The 20,106-nt window shown below is 37.3% G+C and overlaps 1 protein-coding gene across 10 annotated transcripts in view; it reads right to left on the reverse strand.

Moving 5' to 3' along the window:
• TANC2 (tetratricopeptide repeat, ankyrin repeat and coiled-coil containing 2) overlaps positions 1-20,106 on the reverse strand; it is a 375,358-nt gene that overhangs the window by 245,485 nt on the left and 109,767 nt on the right. For 8 of the 10 annotated variants that reach the window (XM_023553793.2, XM_023553791.2, XM_064270956.1 and 5 more), the window contains one exon: positions 19,802-19,984. In XM_023553793.2, coding sequence (XP_023409561.1) covers positions 19,802-19,984 — 183 coding nt within the window. The remainder of the gene's footprint in view (positions 1-19,801; positions 19,985-20,106) is intronic. The other 2 variants (XM_023553790.2, XM_023553792.2) reach the window with 1 other exon arrangement.

A 20,106-nucleotide genomic window follows, 5' to 3' on the forward strand; every position in this document is an offset into this window, starting at 1 on the left:
AAAATGAGTGTAAAAACACACAATCAAAATTTCGGAACATATGATTTACATTTCAGAGTTCTAAAAGAATATGAAGATATGAACATGAAATTATTAGTAGTCTTTGTAAAAATTATTCAGGAAATTGGAAGGACTTTGGAACTAGAGAGGAGCCCTGGTAGTGCAGTGGTTATGCATTTGGCTGCTAACTGAAAAGTTGACAGTTCACACCCACCAGCCGCTCCTCAGGAGAAAGACATGGCAGTCTGCTTCTGTAAAGGTTACAGCCTTGGAAATCCTATAGGACATATCTACTCTGTCCTGTAAGGTCGCTACGGGTCAGAATCGACTCAATGATAAAGGGCTTGGTTTTTTATAGGTGCGTCGCTATGGGTCAGGAAGGCTGCTATGAGTTAAAATTGACTTGATGGCAAAGAGTTAAAAAAAAAAAAAAAGAGAGTGGCAAATATTATTTTTAATAAAGGGAAAAATAGTGTATAACAGAATCTATCAACTGTCCATGAATAGACCATGGACTGCCAGAAGAATGAACAAATCTGTTTTGGAAGAAGCACAGCTAGAATGATCATTAGAAGCAAGGATGATAAAGCTTCATTTCACATACTCTGAAGATGTTGTCAGGAGGGACCAGGCCCTGGAGAAGGACATAATGCTTAATAAAGTAGTGGGTCAGCAAAAAAGAGGAAGGCCCTCAATGTGATGGATTGATACAGCAGCTGCAACCAGGAGCTCAAGCATAACATGATTGTGAGGATGGAGCAGGACTGGACAGTGTTTCATTCTGTTGTATACAGGGTCGCTATGAGTCAGAACTAACTTGACAGCACCTAACAACAACATCAACTGTCAATCAATGACTGGTAAAACATGGATATTAAATAGTTTACATGAAATTTTTACAAAAGAGAAGTTGCACACCAAGAATGTATATGAAGTCATAAAGAAAAGTATTTCCAAAGTTATCTCATGTTCATTTTGATAGGGTTATTAGGCTAGAAGATGAGGGAAATGACATAGACCCAGTACCATCTTGATATGAGACAGGCCTTTAGTGAAGTCTCTTAGGCATGAGAAAAGCAGACATCATAGCTGCTCTCGAGGGTATACAGGATTGCCACAGGAAAGAGGAGGTTAACTTATGTCATACAGCTCTAAGATGCAGAACCAGGACTAATGCCTGGAGCAAGAGAGGGGCCTATTTCCATTTATGTAAATTAGAAAATTGATACTTAAACTATTCAGCAAAGGAATATGTTATGTTACAAAGCAGGAAGCTCACAATCACTGAAAGTGTTCACACAGAGGCTAGATTGTTGTGAAGATTAAATATGTTCATGTTTGTAGAGCACTTAATACTGTCTGGACTCTAGTATATATATACTAGCTCAATATATACCATCTATTATTTTCTTCATTGCAAAAACTTTTTTTCAACAACATAAACGGTGCTATACAGGTGGCCCTCACCAGATGGAATACACAGGAATCAAACTGACTACATCTGTGGAAAGAGACAATGAAAAAGCTAAATATCATCAGTCAGAACACGGGCAGGGACTGACTATGAAATAGATCATCAATGTCTCCTATGCAAGTTCAAGCTGAAGCTGAAGAAAATTAGAACAAGTTCATGACAGCCAAAGTTCGGCCTTGAATATATCCCACCTGAATTTAGAGACCATTTCAAGAACAGATTTGACGTGTTGAACACTAATGACCAAAGACCAGATGAGCTGTGGAATGACATCAAAGACATCATACATGAAGAAAGCAAGGGGTCATTAAAAAGAGAGAAAAGACCAAAATGGCTGTCAGAAGGGACTCTGAAACTTGCCCTTGAACACAGAGTAGAAAAATCAAAAGGAAGAAATGATGAAGTAAAAGAGCTGAACAAAAGATTTCAAAGGGTGGCTCATAAAGACAAAGTAAGGTATTATAATGACATGTGCAATGACACGGAGATAGAAAACCAAAAGGGAAGAACATGACCAGCATTTCTCAAGCCAAAAGAATTGCAGAAAAAATTCAAGCCTTGAGTCACAATATTGAAGGATTCTACGAGGAAAATGTTAAATGACACAGGGAGCATCAAAAGAAAGTGGAAGGAATACACAGAGTCACTATACCAAAAAGAACTGGTCAGCATTCAACCATTTCAGGAGGTAACATATGATCAGGAACCAATGGTAATGAAGAAAGAGGTCCAAGCTGCACTGAAGGCACTGGTGAAAAACAAGGCTCCAGGAATTGATGGAATACCAATTGAGATGTTTCAGTAAGTGGATGCAGCACTAGAGGTGCTCACTAGTCTGTGCCAAGACATTTGGAAGACAGCTACCTGGCCAACCAACTGGAAGAGATCCATATTTATACCTATTCCAAAGAAAGGTGATCCAACCAAATGTGGAAATTATCAAACAATATTAATATCACATGCAAGTAAAATTTTGCTGAAGATCATTCAAAAGTGGCTGTAGCAGTATATCAACAGGGAACTGCCAGAAATTCAAGCTGGATTCAGAAGAGGACATAGAATCATGGATATCATAGCTGATGTCAGATGGATCTTAGCTGAAAGCAAAGAATACCAGAAAGAGGTTTATACCTGTATTTTACTGACTATGCAAAAGCATTTGTGTGGGTCATAACACATTATGGATAACATTGTGAAGAAGTGGAATTCCAGTATACTTAATCATGCTCATGAGGAACCTGTACATAGATCAAGAGGCAGTCATTTAAACACAACAAGGGGGTACTGCATGGTTTAAAGTCAGAAAAGGTGTGCATCAGGGTTGTAACCTTTCACTATACCTATTCAAAGTGTATGCGGAGCAAATAATCCAAGAAGCTTGACTATACGAAGAAGATCAGGGCATCAGGATTGGAGGAAGACTCATTAACAACCTGCGTTATGCAGATGACACAATCTTGCTGGCTGAAAGTGAAGAGGACTTGAAGCACTTACTGGTAAAGATCAAAGACCACAGCCTTCAGTATGGATTACATGTCAACATAAAGAAAACAAAAATTCTCACAACTGGACCAATAAGCAACATCATGATAAACGGAGAAAAGACTGAAGTTGTCAAGGATTTTATTTTACTTGGATCCACAATAAATATCCATGGAAGCAGCAGTCAAGAAATCAAAAGACGCACTGCATCTGGCAAATCTGCTACAAAAGACGCCTTTGAAGTGTTGAAAAGCAAAGATGTCACACCTTGAAGACTAAGGTGTGCCTGATTCAAGCCATGGTGTTTTCAATCAACTCATATGAATGCAAAAGCTAGACGATGAATAATGAAGACTGAAGAATTGACGCCTTTGAATTGTGGTGTTGGTGAAGAATACTGAATATACCGTGGACTGCCAAAAGAATGAACAAATCTGTCTTGGAGGAAGTACAACCAGAATGCTTCTTAGAGGCAAGGATGGTGAGATTATGTCTCATATATTGTGGACATGTTATCAGGAGGGATCAATCCCTGGAGAAGGACACTATACATGGCAAAGTTGAGGGTCAGTGAAAAAGAGGAAGCCTGTCAACAAGATGGACTGACACAGTGGCTACAACAATGGGCTCAAGTGCAATGATTGTGAGGATAGTTTAGGACCGGGCAGTGTTTCATTCTGCTGTACATACGGTTGTTATGAGTTGGAACCAACTCAACAGCACTTAACAATAACAACATTATTATTTTAAAGTTTTAGCAAAACTTGCTTGTAAAATAAAAAATTTGAGCTTCCTGACTCTTAGGGATCTTTGACTAGGGCTAGTCATATTTTTAAGTCTCCTTAAGTCAGCTGTACAGGTTGTTTTCTTACATTTCATTCAGTTTTTATTGTTGCTATAAAGCTGTATACTATGTTCTGTCATAATAAAAAATATTATCAGTGGCTCTTTCGCTTATTGTTCTATATGTTATCTTTTCTCTCTCCTCTTTTTCACTTAGATCAGGCCTGTCAAAGATTTTTTCATTTTCCATGACGCAGATTTCCTGAAATCAAAGTCACATGTAAAAATAAGTTCTTGCTAACTCCACACTTTGAAGTGACTGCAGTGACTATGACCTGAAGTCACAGCTCTGGAGAAGCTCAAAGGCAGAATCACAGAAAGGCTTCGGAAAGTATAAGCAGTTTAAAAATAATTTAGTAGACTTCTGTTCAGAATTAAAGTTAATTTGCCATGTAATTCAGATAACGATGTCAAAGGGCCTATGTGCAATTTATCTTCTGTTCTAGTTTAAAACCAAAAAACCAAACTTGTTGCTGGCGAGTCAATTCCAACTTATAGCAACCCTATATGACAGAGCAGAGCTGGCCCACAGGGTTTCCAATGACCTTTTGGTTAGCAGCTGAGCTCTTAATCACTGTGCCACCAGGGCTTCTCTGTTTTAGTACAGTCATGTAAAAGTTTTAAAAAATACATTTTTTCCTTTTGGAGAAGGACTGGGGTATATAAAATTAGAAATTTCAATAATGAGCTCATAGTTATTCATTGTTTACATTCTTTCAGTTTATCTTTTACTCCAACTTCTCCTGATAGGGTCACTATGAGTTGGAAACGACTTGACGGCAATGGATTTGGTTTTGGTTTTCTTCTCCTGCAATCAGTCCTGTATGTCTTCTGAAGTTCTATTTTAACATTCTATTCCTGAATAGCAAAAGTGGTCTTCTAATGGTTACCTGAATTATAAACTGAAATCACCTACAAAACTGTATGTATGCTAATTAGAAGGGTAAAATTTGTATCAATTTTTAAGTTATAAAATACTTCAAATATCAGTAGAAACCAATTATTAATCCCCAAACAACAAAGTAGCAGTAAAACGTACACACAGAATAAATAAAAGAATATATTACCAGTTATTAACACCACAGACATTACTAAGAAGAAATAGTAAGAGATTTATCATTTAAATGGACTAAAGTCATCACTGATATATTAACACAGCTCACCAGTATTCACCACATTGAGTCTTTTTTCTGAGTATCATTCCAATAAAAAAAAAAAAATTTTTTTTTTTTATTGGAATGATACTATAGAATGTGACAAAAACAGAGGCGAAAGTATGAAACTCTAAGTCGAAGAGCTATGTGAAGACTACTGTGGCAAACACTGTAAGTTAGTTTATTCAATCTCTTTCAGCTTTTTCTAGCTTGTGTTCCTGTACTACTACGGCTGGAAAGCCAAAATCTACATGTCCCACCTTCTCTTGCAGTTAAGGTACAGACATGTGACTTAAGTTTCCACCATTCAGATGTACCCTCATATGCCTCCAAGGAGAAAATGAGAGAATGGCCACATGTAGGGAGATAAGATTTTCTGGAAAACACTAAGGTAGAGACATCTGGTTCCTCTGACATCTGTGATAGAGGCAGTGGTTTTCCTTTAGAACTGTAGGGTGGTGGGATTGTTCAAGCCCTCTTGGTGATTCTCAAAGCTATCATAACCCTTTAATAAATGTCCTTCTGTTTAGACTAGCTGGGGCAACTCTGTTTTCTATGATTAAGACCCTAACCAAGCAACTACTGAGATGGAAAAGACATTTGTGGGTCAGCTCATTAGCTCACCAGTTATATTGTACACCAAGGAAAAGAATACATACCAAAAATTGTATTTTTATCCAGATGAAACCTAATAACAGCTTCAGAGTCTATATGCTACAAATGAGAGTAATTCTCTTCTATAATTTTCCTAAAACTCTATTTTCCTCTAGAAAATATTAGCCCTCAAATGAAAAAAAAAAAACACTGGAGGAAAGAATATCATTTAGAGAGATAACAGGAATAGGAAACTGTACACAGGTTTATAAAGAAAGAAATCTCTTAAATTGGTAGTGAGAAATCACTGCTGTGTTGAAAAGTACTACCGTGGTTTCTTAAGAATCTTATATATACCAAGACAGAAACCCATTGCCGTTGAGTAGAACTGCCCTATAGGGCTTCCAAGAGCGGCTGCTGGATTCCAACTGTCCATCTTTTGGTTAGCAGCTGAACTCTTAATCTCTGCACCACCAGGGCACCATCTTATATATAGTACTTGGCTAATTCAAATTTAGACCCTGAAATATGAGCATTTGAGTCCAGAAGTTCTTTTAAGATGCTGCTCCTCACCAGCATATTATATAAGAGAGGCTTCCTGGTAAACTATATAACCAAGTCCTAAACTGACAAGTGCAGTGATGTAACTTCTAAGTCCACATCACTAAGTACAAATTAGAAGAGGGTGAAGAACTACGACAACCAAAAAAAGAATAACAAACACTGACAAATGAGAATCTGTGATTAAAGGAGAAAATAGAAAAACTGTAATGGACTGGGCCCACTCAGTGTAGGAGCAAACTGTCTTATCTTCAATAGGTCACCTAAGGGTATTATATTACAGTAATTCATGTTTATACTACAGCTCTAAATCATCAAGGTTAGATTAGATTCAGCACATAAGTAACAGTTTTAAAAGATGACCTTCCAAAATTTTTAATGATTTAAAAAGACAAGCTCTTAATACTAGGAAAAAACTCAATTATCTAAAATGACCCATTTGCAAAGTAGTGATTTTCAAACTTTAATGAGCAAAATAGGTAGTTAAAAATATAGATTCTCAAATTTAATGAAACAGAATCTCTGATATGGAATTGATTAGGTAAATCCAAAAATGCAGGAATTTGCCTTTTTAAAAGAACTACTCCAGATATTTATAATACAAGTGATCTAGGGACCATACAGTGAGAAACATTGTCTCTAAGCATTTTAGATATGTAAGATTTTACTAAGGAGCTTTGGTAGTGCAACGGTTAAGTGCTTGGCTGCTAATCAAAATTTCAGCAGTTCAAACCTACCAGCTGTTCTGCAAGAGAAAAGACCTAAGGATCTGTTCCCATAAAGGTTAAAACAGCCTAGAAAACCCTCTGAAGCAGTTCTACTCTGTCCTAAAGGGTTGCTATGAGTGAGAATTGACTCAATGGCAAACAACAACAAGACTTTACTAGGGTAAAAATCACAAATTTTATCTTTCCTTTGTCTTGTGTGTGTGTGTGTGTATGCATGTGTGTGCACAAAATTAGAAGAATCATATACTCAGCGTCTATGTACCCTGTGAAGGTAAGATATTATCAACTCATTACACCAGATGAAACTAAAGCAGAAATAAACCAATTTGCCTCATATAACAACCAATATGAGGTAATGCTGGGATTCAAGCTGGTTTAAGAGAAAAGCCCATTTATTTCTATTATACTTGTGTTGCTCCTACTTGAATTCATGCTTGAGGAATGAATGAGAAGGCTGAGTAGGTGGGCCTTTGGGTTCCTCACCCTTATTTTGATCCCACAAAAAGAGCCACTGCTTGTATATTCTGTTACTTGGAGCCAAACACGTATTAATACATTGTTCTTCCAAGTGTCAAAATTATTTGCTTTTTCTAAAAATAAGGCATAGTATTTTTTTATGAGAAAGTCTCCATATACAAGCCATCTAGCCCGCCAGAAATGAAATCATTTCATTAAAAAAACATAAATGACTTATTACTTTGGCCTTTTCTCCATTAAGGGTCATTTTGGCAAACTTTTCCTAGTGGCAGTTAAATAGAGGTAGGAAGTCAGAACTGCTGAATTTCAGTGGAACACACATAGCAATACTCGCCAAACCAAATCCACTTCCATTGAGTCGATTCTGATTCACAACAACTCTACAGGACAGAACTGAACTGTCTCATAGGGTTTCCAAGGCTGTAAATCTTCACGGAAGCAGATTGCCACATCTTTCTGCTACAGAGTAGCTGGTGGGCTCAAACTGCTGACCTTTTGGTTAGCAACTGAGCACTTAACCACTGTGCCACCAGGGCTCCTCAGCAAAACTACAGCTGCTGTAAATAATTCTGCTATAAATAAACACAATAATACCATAAATAACACTTTCACACTATATGAGTGACTTCCATTCAAATATGAAATATAACATTAGTAGAAAATTATTTTCTTGTATACAAATTCTTAGTTTAAGTTTCCTTAAAATCTAAAATGAACAGCTTTAATTATGTTGAAAATCTAACGTGTGTAAACATCATAAAAGGATATTTATTTGATAATTTATGTTGCCATTTAAGTACTCTCAAATATAAATGACTCACGATAAGTGAAATTATTCATATTGAATCAAGTAATAAACCCTTAACTCTCTACTTTGGTTTGGAAGACTACAAGACTAACTTCTTCTGGGCCAGAAGTGAAAGTAAGGCCTTCTTTCTCCACCTCTACCACTGAGCATAAAGTTGGAGTTTAAAACAGCCTAATAATCTTTAACCAGTAAACTAGAGAATCCGATTTAGAAATTCTAATACATGAATGAGGTCCAGACTTAATTTAATTACCACTATTCTTCCAAAGAGCTTAAAAGTTTTCAAATACATTTCCTCATTTAACCTTATAAAAATATGGGGTAAATTACTTTTTTTTTAATCAACGTGGAAATCAAATTAGAAAAAGCTGAACAGTTAGCAATGATGGCACTAAAACACCACATAACATCTACCATATTTTTTAACCTAATAAAATTCAATATGGTAAATTTTGAATTCAGTGTTTTTCTTAAAATTGCAATTTGCCCACTCTTGCGCTGAAGTATGCTAAAATAAATTAGACTACATAGACTTAACACTATCTCTAAGCCCTCTGTACTTTCAAATTAGCTTTTCAAAAATTTTCTTAGAATATCTATAAAATAAGACCATATTTCCATTTTATCAAAGATAAAAATTGGAAGAAAGTGTAATATGTTTTCAATGTCTATTATATGCCATGTTGTATGTATCAGAAATCTTAATCCTCACAGCAACCCTGTATTTTTTAATCTAACCATAAAATTCACTGTAATACATCCTGAAGCCCAGTATGTTTCCTAAAATTGTAAGATAATTATTCTTATGCTAAAAACAGCATTATGAGTGTACTACAATTAGACTATGTAGACAAACACTATGCATAGGCTCTTTTTAGTTTCAAAATAGCTTTACAATGATTTTCCCAGGATGTCTATGAAACAAGTCAAATGTTTCCATGTTACCCATGAAGAAAATATTTTGACCACAGGTAGCATCTAAAATAACCAGGTTGTAGCATGATCATTTCAGTTACCGTGATTTTTAACCAACCGAATTGGACTCCCACACGGTCATTTCAATCTATTGGCAGCAAATGACTTTTAAATCAAGGCGATTTTTTTCCAGAGATTACAGAATAGCCCATTTGACACCAGTATTTGAAGGTTACCCCTCAGAAAAGTAGAGAGGCTTACTTAAGGTCATTGAGTAAGTTAACCTGACCACCAACTTCCAGAAACTCAGAACTCATATTTGACATAGCTATAGAAACTCAATATCCAAATCTCCTTTTTCAAATTACAATAATAACTATAGCTAACATTTACTGACTACCTACTCTATGTCAGACACTGTCTTATGGGATTTACATGCACTAATTCATCCAATCCTCTTAACAGGCCTATGAGGCTAGACACTGTTATCTCTAGTATACAAAAAATGAAAGTCAAGTACAAAAACTTGAAGTAATTTGCCCAAGGTTACACAGTAAGGAAACGGTAGGACTGGGATTTAAACGCAGGCAGCCTGGGTCTATTCTGTTAAACTGCCTCACAAGATTTTGGATTTTATACATGGTAAACAAAACAAAACAAACACTGTAAGACTTATGACCAAATGTTAAGTGTGTGTCCTTTTCAAAACACAGATGGGTTCCTATTATTGATAAATACTTAGCTTTTCATTTTTTGCTTATATAAGTAATACTGTATAAAGGGAGCCCTGGTGACACAGTGGTAAAGAGCTTGGCTCCTAACCAAAAGGTCAGCAGTTCGAACCCACCAGCCGCTCCTTGGAAAAGTTATGGTGCAGTTCTACTCTGTCCTATATGGTCGTTATGAGTCAGAATTGACTCAATGTCAACGGTTTTGGTTTTTTTTTAATGTATATATATTATATACATACACACACACATACTTTCAAACTTGCTTAAATTTATTTGTAAAATAAATCTTAGCAATGAAATTGCTGTTGTCAACAATTATGTAGATTTACAATTTTGATGTTGTTATTTTTAGCTGCCATAGGAGTTGGCCCATGACTCATGGCAATACCATGTACAACAGGAATGAACCACTGTGATCCATAGGGATTTCAGAAGTAGATCATCAGGCTTTTCTTTCTAGTCCATCTTAGTCTGGAAGCTCTGCTGAAACATGTTCAGTGTTCACAGCAACATGCAAGCCTCCACTGACAGAGAGGTGGTGGTTATGCATTAGGTACACTGGTTGGAAACTGAACCCTGGTCTCCCACATGAAAGGTGAGAATTCTACTACTAAACCACCAATGAATATTTCTGTACAATTTTCATACATATCGCCAAATGGCCCTACTGAAAGGCTCACCAATTTACATCCTACCAACAGTGTGAATACCCAAAATTTAACTTCTACTAAACTTATAATGTACATAATAGGCAAATAACATAAATTCAATAAGTATTGAATGAATGAACTACTGGCATTCCTTAATTATCTATATATTAAGAAGTATGCAAAGGGATTTTATGATACTATCAACAAAAACACACTGGAAAGAACACTAATACTATTACCACGGGTAACTGGGGCCAACATTGTGTGCCTGTGCACTTTCTTCCACACCTCCCCCAATGTATAACAATATCCAACTAAATCAAATGAAACTTGCCACCTGTCCAACCTTTACATCTTCCAGTTTCTCCTTACCATTTAAACCATTTGGTTATATCTTCTGTTACTTAGAACAGAAAAGTCTCAATTTATACAGCAGATGACCTGGGTGATTTATATAACCTCTTTAAACCTCAATTTTTTCATTGGAAAATGAGACAAATTTGGAGTTTAAGGGACTGGATAGTAATCTTGGCTCTGACAGCTTCCTAGCTGTATTATCTTCAGCAAGTCATTTTACCTCTCTAAAACTTAATCTACTCATCTGTAAAATGGAGATAAATGTGAAGAATGTATGAGCTAATATATGTGGGTATTTTCAGTAATCAACAATATTAACAACAAAAAGGGGGGGTTCATTTCTAAGCAATGAATCAAAATAGCCTATTTTGGCTGCTTTGAAGATGACTAAAAAATAATAAACAATGTAAACAGATAAGACTTATGCTTTGTGAAAGTATAGAATGAAGAAGTGCTGGTATTTAAAAAATTATAAACACTGTAAAAGTTCTGTTCTAAATAGTTGGAAGAGAAGTTAGGGTCAAGATGGAAGAGTAGTCACATGCTTCCTGTGGTCCCTCTTACAACGAAGACTCAAAAACACAAGTGAATCAATTACATATGACAATCTAGGAATCCTGAACATTCAAGACAAAGTTCAGCAGTCAGACTGAGTGGCGGGAGGAGGGAGAGGCAGTTCAGAAGCAGCGAAGATTTGCCAGACCTCACCTGGCCAGCACCCTGCAGGCTGGATCAGCTGGCGTGCACAGGCCGAGGCAAGCAATAGTGCTCAGGATGCATTTTCCACACCGGGAGAAACTGAGTGGCAGAGAGTCTGCTCGGGCCCGCGCAACCAGGAGAAAGCAGCGCTAGATCTGCGAAAGGTAAGTACCAGCGTCTAACCTACCACATGGGATCAAGAAAACCCTTACCCCTCTGGGAAGTGCCCCTCTCCCATTCACCCACCCACTCCCCACTCTTTTCCAATCCTGGGCCAGCTTCTGCAATTGCCATGCCCCCTGGGCTGGAATTAGGACCCACTGCGTGCCCCCAGCGATTCTCCCAGCTTTGGAGACAAAACAAATTAACAGACAACTCACAGGAAAAAATAATCTGCCAGCTCTCCTAAGCTGGGACCTCAGGGCAGGCACAGCACTTATGTGTAGGCACAGGCATAAGAGGTCCACAGACTTGGAATGCCTTTTACCCTGCCAGATTTGTGTGGGCCCAATTCAAAAGCACAGGCCCTAACCAGCATAGAAAAACAGGGTATACACCTGAAGCTTATTTTCAACTGCAACAGCTAAGGGGGAATGGCAGATTCCTAACATTTGACACTGCCCTGCCCATTAAGCAGGGTCCTCATGTACTCACATCAGGCGACTGAGGACTGAACTGGTGGCTCCACCGACTCCACACAGCCACCCCCAACAGGAGTCCGAGAATAAGGGTGCCTCCCAGTCCTTACAGCCAACAGCATTGGGTGCCCAGAGTCTGGCTACAAAACCCACCCATCTGTGAGCTGTAGGGAATAGGGACACAACTTTCATCTAGGCACTCAGGGGCACCCATCAGCCCCCTACCTTGCTCAGAACATAACCCACTACTGCAGCAAGATACCTGTACCGGCTCCAATCACCCCTACGTAGCCCTGCTACGTAGGACTGTCGGTGAGAGCCTGTACCACACACTTGGAGACCGACAACCTGGACACCTGAGCTGAATCCACACAAGAAAAGTAGTTGGACTCCTGGGCTCACATACCTACCTAGTAGCAGCTCTCACAACCTGGTGATAGGATGTGAAAGTTTCAGAGATGCCAATAATCAAAGTCGCTCACACGACCAGCCTGTTTAGGCATATCAAAACAAAACAAGAAGCTAGGACACAGTAACCAAACATAAAATAAATATAACTTACTGATGGCTCAGAGACAACAGTCAATATCAAATCACATAAAGAGGCAGACCATGATGGCTTCAGCAAGCAACCAAAACAAAGAATCAAAAAATCTCCTGGAGGAAGATCAGATCTTGGAATTACCAGAGGTAGAATTCAAAAGATTAATATACAGAGCTCTTCAAGAGATCAGGAAGAAAATCAGGCAAAATACAGACCAAGCCAAGGAACACACAGACAAAACAACAGAGGAACTTAAGAAGGTTACACAAGAGCATAATGACAAACAGGCTGCAAGAATCCACAATCCACAGACCGACAGCAAACAGAAATCCAAAAAGTTAAAAATTTCAGAATCAGACAACTCATTAGAAAGTCATAGGAGCAGAATTGAGGCAATGGAAGTCAGAATTAGTGAGACTGAAGATAAAGCACCTGACACCAATTCATTTGAGGAAAAATCAGATAAAAGAATTAAAAAAAATGAAGAAACCCTAAGAATTATGTGGGAGTCTATCAAGGAGAATAACTTACAAGTGACTGGGGTACCAGAATGGGGGGGGGGAGACAGAAAATACAGAGAGAATTGTTGAAGATTTGTTGGCAAAAAATTTCCCTGATAATCGTGAAAGACGAGAAGATATCTATCCATGATGCTCATCGAACTCCACACAAGGTAGATCCCAAAAGAAAGTCACCAAAATATATTATAATCAAACTTGCCAAAACCAAAGATAGAGAATTTTAAGAGTGGCCGGGGATAAATGAAAGCTCATCTACAAAGGAGAGTCAATAAGACTAAGCTCTGACTACTCAGTAGAAACCATGCAGGCAAAAAGGCAATGGGATGACATATACAAAGCTTTGAAGGAAAAAAATTGCCAGCCAAGAACTATATATCCATTAAAACTGTCTCTCAAATATGATGGCAAAATTATGGCATTTCCAGAGAAACAGAAGGTAAGAGAATTTGTAAAAACAAAATCAAAATTACAAGAAATATTAAACGGAGTCCTCTGGTGAGAAAATCAATAGCATCAGATAACAACCCGAGACTAGAACACAGGACAGAACAACCAGATACCAACCCAGATAGGGAAGTCACAAAAATAAATCAAAGCTAAAACACTGAAATAGGGAAACAAAGACATTGATATGTAAAAGATGATAACACTAAAACAAAAAAGACAGACTGAATAATGTAATTATAGAACTTTCATATGGAGAGGAAGTCAAGGTGATATCAAGAAATAAAAGATTGGTTTACCTTGAGAAATAGAGGTAAATATTAAGGTAACCACAAAGGAAACTAATAATCCTACACATCAAAATGAAAAACATAAAGACTCAGCAAAAACAAAATCAAGAACAATGAAAAGGATGAAAAGAAAATACATAAAGAAAAAGGACTCAGCACAGAAAATTAAGTGAACAAAGAAACTGTCAACAACACACAAAAAAAAATACATCAAAATGACAGCACTAAACTCATAAAAAAATACCTATCAATAATTACACTGAATGTGAATGGACTCAATACAACAGTAAAGAGACAGCAAATGGCAGAATGGATAAAAAACATGATCCATCTATATGCTGCCTACAAGAGACATACTTCAGACTCAAAGATGCAAACAAACTCAAAGGATGGAAAAAAATATATCAAGCAAATAGACAATCAAAAAAGAGCAAGAGTGGCAATATTAATCTCACACAAAATAAGACTTTAAAGCAAAATCCACCACAAAGGATAAGGAAAAACACCATATAATGATTAAAGGGTCAATATACCAGGAGGACGTAACCATAATAAACATTACGCACCTAATGACAGGGCTCCAAAATACATAAAACAAACTCTAAAAGCACTGAAAAGAGAGAGAGACAGCTCCACAATAATAGTCAGAGACTTCAACATACCACTTACACTGAAGGACAGAACATCTAGAAAAAAGCTTGATAAAGACATGAAAGACCTAAATGCTACCATCAACCAACTTAACCTCACAGACATATACAGAACACCCACCCAACAGCAGCCACCTACAGTTTCTCTGCCAAAGCACATGGAGCATTCTTCAGAATGAACCACATATTAAGCCACAAAGAAAGCCATAACAGAATTCAAAATATCAAAAGATTACAAAGCGTCTTTTCTGACCATAAACCCATAAAAAGTAGAGCTCAAAAACAGAAAAAGTAAGGAAAAAAAATCAAGCACATGGAAACAGAACAAATCTTGTTCAAAAACTACTGGGTTATAGAAGAAATCAAGAACAGAATAAAGAAATTCACAGAATCAAATGAGAATGAAAACACATCCAACAGAACCTCTGGAACACAGCAAAAGCAGGGCTCAGAGGTCAAATTATAGCAATAAATGCACACATACAAAAAGAAAAAAGGGCCAAAATCAAAACATTAATCCTACAACTTGAACAAACAGAAAGAGAACAACAAAAGAAGCCCACCAGCATCAGAAGAAAGGAAATAATAAAAATTAGGGCAGAAATAAATGAAAGAGAATAGAAAAACCACTGAAAGAGTTAACAAGACCAAAAGCTGGTTCTTTGACAAGATCAACAAATTGATAAACTACTGTCCAAACTGACAAAAACAGGAGGGGAAGCAAATAACTCCAATAAGAAGTAAGATTGACAGTATCATGACAGACCCAACTGAAATTAAAAGAATAACAGAATACTATGAAAAACTGTACTCCAACAAATTTGAAAACCTAGGGGAAATGGAAATATTTCTAGAAACACACTACCTACCCAAACTAATACAAAAGGAGGTACAAAAACTAAATAAACATGTAACAAAATAAGAGATTGAAGAGGTAATTAAAAAACTCCCAATGACAATAGAAAACCCTAGCCCTGATGCCTTCACTGGAGAATTCTACCAAACTTTCAGAGAAGCGCTTACACCAGTACTACTAAAGGTATTTCAAAGCATAGAAAAGGATGGACTACTCCTGAATGCATTCATTCTATGAAGCCAACATAACCGTGATACCAAAACCAGGTAAAGACACCACACACAAAAAAGAAAACTACAGACCAACATCCCTCATGAACGCAGATGCAAAAATCCTCAACAAAATTCAAGCCAAAAGTATTCAACAACATATCAAAAAAATAATTCACCATGACCAAGTGGGACTGATACCACATATGCAGGATGGTTCAACATTAGAAGAACAATCAATGCAATCTATCACATAAATAAAACAAAAGGTAACCACATGATCTTATCAATTGATGCAGAAAAGGCATCTGACAAAGTCCAACACCCATTCATGATAAAAACTCTCAGCAAAATAGGAATAGAAGGAAAATTCCTCAACATAATAAAGGGCATTTACACAAAGCCAGTAGCCAACATTATCCTAATGGAGAGAGTCTGAAATCATTCCCCTTAAGAATGGGAACCGGACAAGGATGCCCTTTATCACCACACTTGTTCAACACTGCGCTGGAGGTCCTAGCTAGAGCAATAAGGCAAGAAAAAGAAATAAAGGGCATCCAAACCGGTAAGGAAAAAGCAAAAGTATCCCTAAAGAATCCACAAGAAAACCACTGGAACTAATAGAAGAGTTCAGCAAAGCATGAGGATACAAGATAAACATACAAAAACCAGTTCCTCTACATCAACAAAGAGAACTTCGAAGAGGAAATCACCAAATCAATACTATTTACAATAGCCCCCAAGAAGATAAAATACTTAGGAATAAATCTAACCAGAGACGTAAAACACACCTATACAGAGAAAACTACAAGACACTACACTACAAGAAATCAAGAGACCTACATAAGTGGAAAAACATACCTTGGTCACGGATACGAAGACTCAACATTGTGAAAATGTCAATTCTACCCAAAGTGATCTACAGGTAAAACGCAAATCTGATCCAAATTCCAACATTTTTTAATGAGATGGTGAAACAAATCACCAACTTCTTATGGAAAGGGAAGAGGGTTCAGATAAGTAAAGCATTACTGAAGAAGAACAAAGTGGGAGGCCTCACTCTACCTGATTTTAGAACCTATTATATGGTCATGGTAGTCAAAACAGCCTGGTACTGGTACAACAACAGATACACAGACCAATGGAACAGAGTTGAAGAATCCAGACATAAATTCATCCATCTATGAGCAGCTGATATTTGACAAAGGTCCAAAGTCTGTTAAATGGGGAAGAGACAGTCTCTTTAACAGATGGTGCTGGCATAATTGGATATCCAGCTGCAAAAAAATGAAACAAGACCCATTCCTCACACCGTGTACAAAAACTAACTCAAAATGGATCAAAGACCTAAATATAAAATCTGAAATGATAAAGATATCATGGAAGAAAAAATAGGGACAATGCTAGGAGCCCTAACACATGGCATAAGCAGAATATAAAACATAACAATACACAAATACAAGAGAAACTAGATAACCGGGAGCTCCCAAAAATCAAACACTTATGCTCACCCAAAGACTTCACCAAAAGGGTAAAAAGACAACCTACAGACTGGAAAAAAATTTCTGGCTACGACTATCCAATAAGGATTTAATCTCTAAAATCTACAAGATACTGTAAAACCTCAACAACAAAAAGACCAATAACCAATTAAAAAACAGGCAAAACATATGAACAGACACTTCACCAAAAAAGATATTCAGGCAGCTAACAGATACATGAGGAAATGCTCACGATCATTAGCCATTAGAGAAATGTAGATCAAAACTACAATGAGATACCATCTCACCCCAACAAGGCCAGCATCAATCCAATAAACACAAAATAATAAATGTTGGAGAGGTTGTGGAGAGACTGGAACACTTATACACTGCTGGTGGGAATGTAAAATGGTACAACCACTTTGGAAATTGATTTGGCGCTTCCTTAAAAAGCTAGAAATAGAACTACCATACGATCCAGCAATCCCACTCCTTGGAATATATCCTAGAGAAATAAGAGCCCTCACATGAATAGATATGTTTACTGCAGCACTGTTCACAATAGCAAAAAGATGGAAACAACCTAGGTGCCCATCAACAGATGAATGGATAAACAAATTATGATGTATACATACAATGAAATGCTGCGCAAGGATAAAGAACAATGAAAAATATGCGAGACATCTTGCAACATGGATGAATCTGGAAAGCATTATGCTGAGTGTAACTAGTCAGTCGGAAAAGAACAAATATTGTATGAGACCACTACTGTAAGAACTCAAGAAAAGGTTTATACACAGAAGAAAACATTCTTTGATGATTACGAGGGCAGGGAAGGAGGGAGGGGGAATTCACTTACTAGATAGTAGACAGGAATTATCTTAGGTGAAGGGAAGGACAACACACAATACAGGGGAAGTCAGTACAACTGGAATAAACTGAATGCTAAGAAGTTTCCTGAACACAACCAAACACTTCGAGGGACAGAGTAGCAGGGGTGGGGGTCCAGGGACCATGACTTCAAGGGACATCTAGGTCAACTGGTATAACAAAGTTTATTAAGAAAATGTTCTGCATCCCACTTTGGTGGCTGGCATCTGGGGCCTTAAAAGCTTGGGAGTGGCCCTCTAAGGTGCATCAATTCGTCCCAGCCCATCTGGTACAAAGAGGAATGAAGAACACCAAAGACACAAGGAAAACATTATCCCAAAAGACAAAAGGGCCACATAAACCAGCGACACCATCAACCTGAGACCAGAAAAACTGTATGATGCACGGCTACCACCAATGACCGCCCTGACAGGGAACTCAACAGAGAGTCCCTGATGGAGCAGGACAAAAGTGTGGCATAGAATTCAAATTCATGTAAAAGGACCAGACTTAATGGTCTGAAAAAGTCTAGCAGAACTCCCCAGGAGACATGGCGCCGGACTCTCTGTTAACCCTGGCCTAAAACTATTCCCAAAGCCAACTCTTCAGACAAAGATTAGACTAGACTGTAAAACATAAAATAATACTCATGCAAAGTGTGCTTCTTAGTTTAAGGAGATATACAAAACTAAACGTGCAGCTCCCGTCCAGAGGCGGGATAAGAAGGCAGAAAGGGACAGGAGCTTGTTGAATGGACACAGGAAACCTGGGGAGGAAAGGGGGAGTGTGCTGTCACATTACAGGGATTGCAAGTAGGGTCACATAACAATATGTGTATAAATTTTTGTACGAGGTATTAACATGAGCTGTAAACTTTCACCTAAAGCACGATAAAAAAATTTTTTTTAAGTAGACGGAAAAGTCCAAAAATTCCATTTTCTCTCTTTTATTTTCTTTTGAATTGTCATAATCATAACCAAACCTCCTTCTGCTAGGTCAACGGAAGCACACGTGAAGCAGCCACTATATCCTTTGCGAATGACTTAAATTCTTTCCTCCGTGCACTCATAACCCATCAATACTAGTCAATTTACTGATACTAGTCAATATACTGATAACGCTAGAAAAAAATCTAACAAAGTGATCCAGGATTACATATTTTCAGACATAAATATTTAACTATATATTAAAATTTCTTCCCTGAAAAAAGTTAAAAAAGATAAAAGTTTATTTAATAAAGACATAGTTCCACACCTAACCACCTAATCACTTGATCTGAATGGCAATACGTATTGTAAGATCATATTAAAGTCAATGCAACTTACGAATTATAGTAAATATCCTAAGAAGCTGTAGAAATGCTCAATGGAGAGGAAAATACCTAAACACACTTTTAAAAACAGATAGGAAATACACAAATCATCATTTCAAACAAAAATATTACTGATGTACCTTTGCTGAACTATCAAACTCTTATTATCCAAAAATTACAATGTCTCCATCTGTTAATCTGACATGAACAAGCTGATAAATGAAATCAGAAAAACAGTGTATTTTGGCAAAACCAGAAACTTCCTGAAAGCCTAGAAAAATATGTCCACAACAGATGGATCATTTAGAAAATAAATACATCAATCTGTCAAACTGAGTACTGTTCTAATTCTCTAAATTAAATGCAGTAGGAGCTCCACTTTCCAAGGGTCTGTGATATTACGACGGCCAAAGAGGAAAACCCTAAAGATGCACATAAATATATCTATATGACCCACAGTGTTAAACTGTTACGTTTCCTTTTAAACATACTAAGTTTAGGTAAAGTCCTTACCAGTTAACTTCTTCACAGGTTGGAGCCGAACACTGATAGACTGATGTGTGAGTAAGGGGGAGGATGGAAGAGAGCGAGACATGCCCTCCATAATCCGAATGTGCTGCATACCTTCACTCACTGGAAGTGGTGGAACGGCGTAGTCTGGCTCAAAAGCACAGTCGCTTTCTGTGGAGATGCCACCTGTCAAGATAAAAAAAGACAAAAGAGCTGGTGAGAAATGATCCCTCCTTCCCTATTAAAATTTATTTTTTAAGATAATTTGGAATGGCATCTACTGATACTGTCATTGTGAAACGCCAAGT

Source organism: Loxodonta africana, chromosome 18 (assembly GCF_030014295.1).
Source record: "Loxodonta africana isolate mLoxAfr1 chromosome 18, mLoxAfr1.hap2, whole genome shotgun sequence".
Lineage (NCBI taxonomy): Eukaryota > Metazoa > Chordata > Mammalia > Proboscidea > Elephantidae > Loxodonta > Loxodonta africana.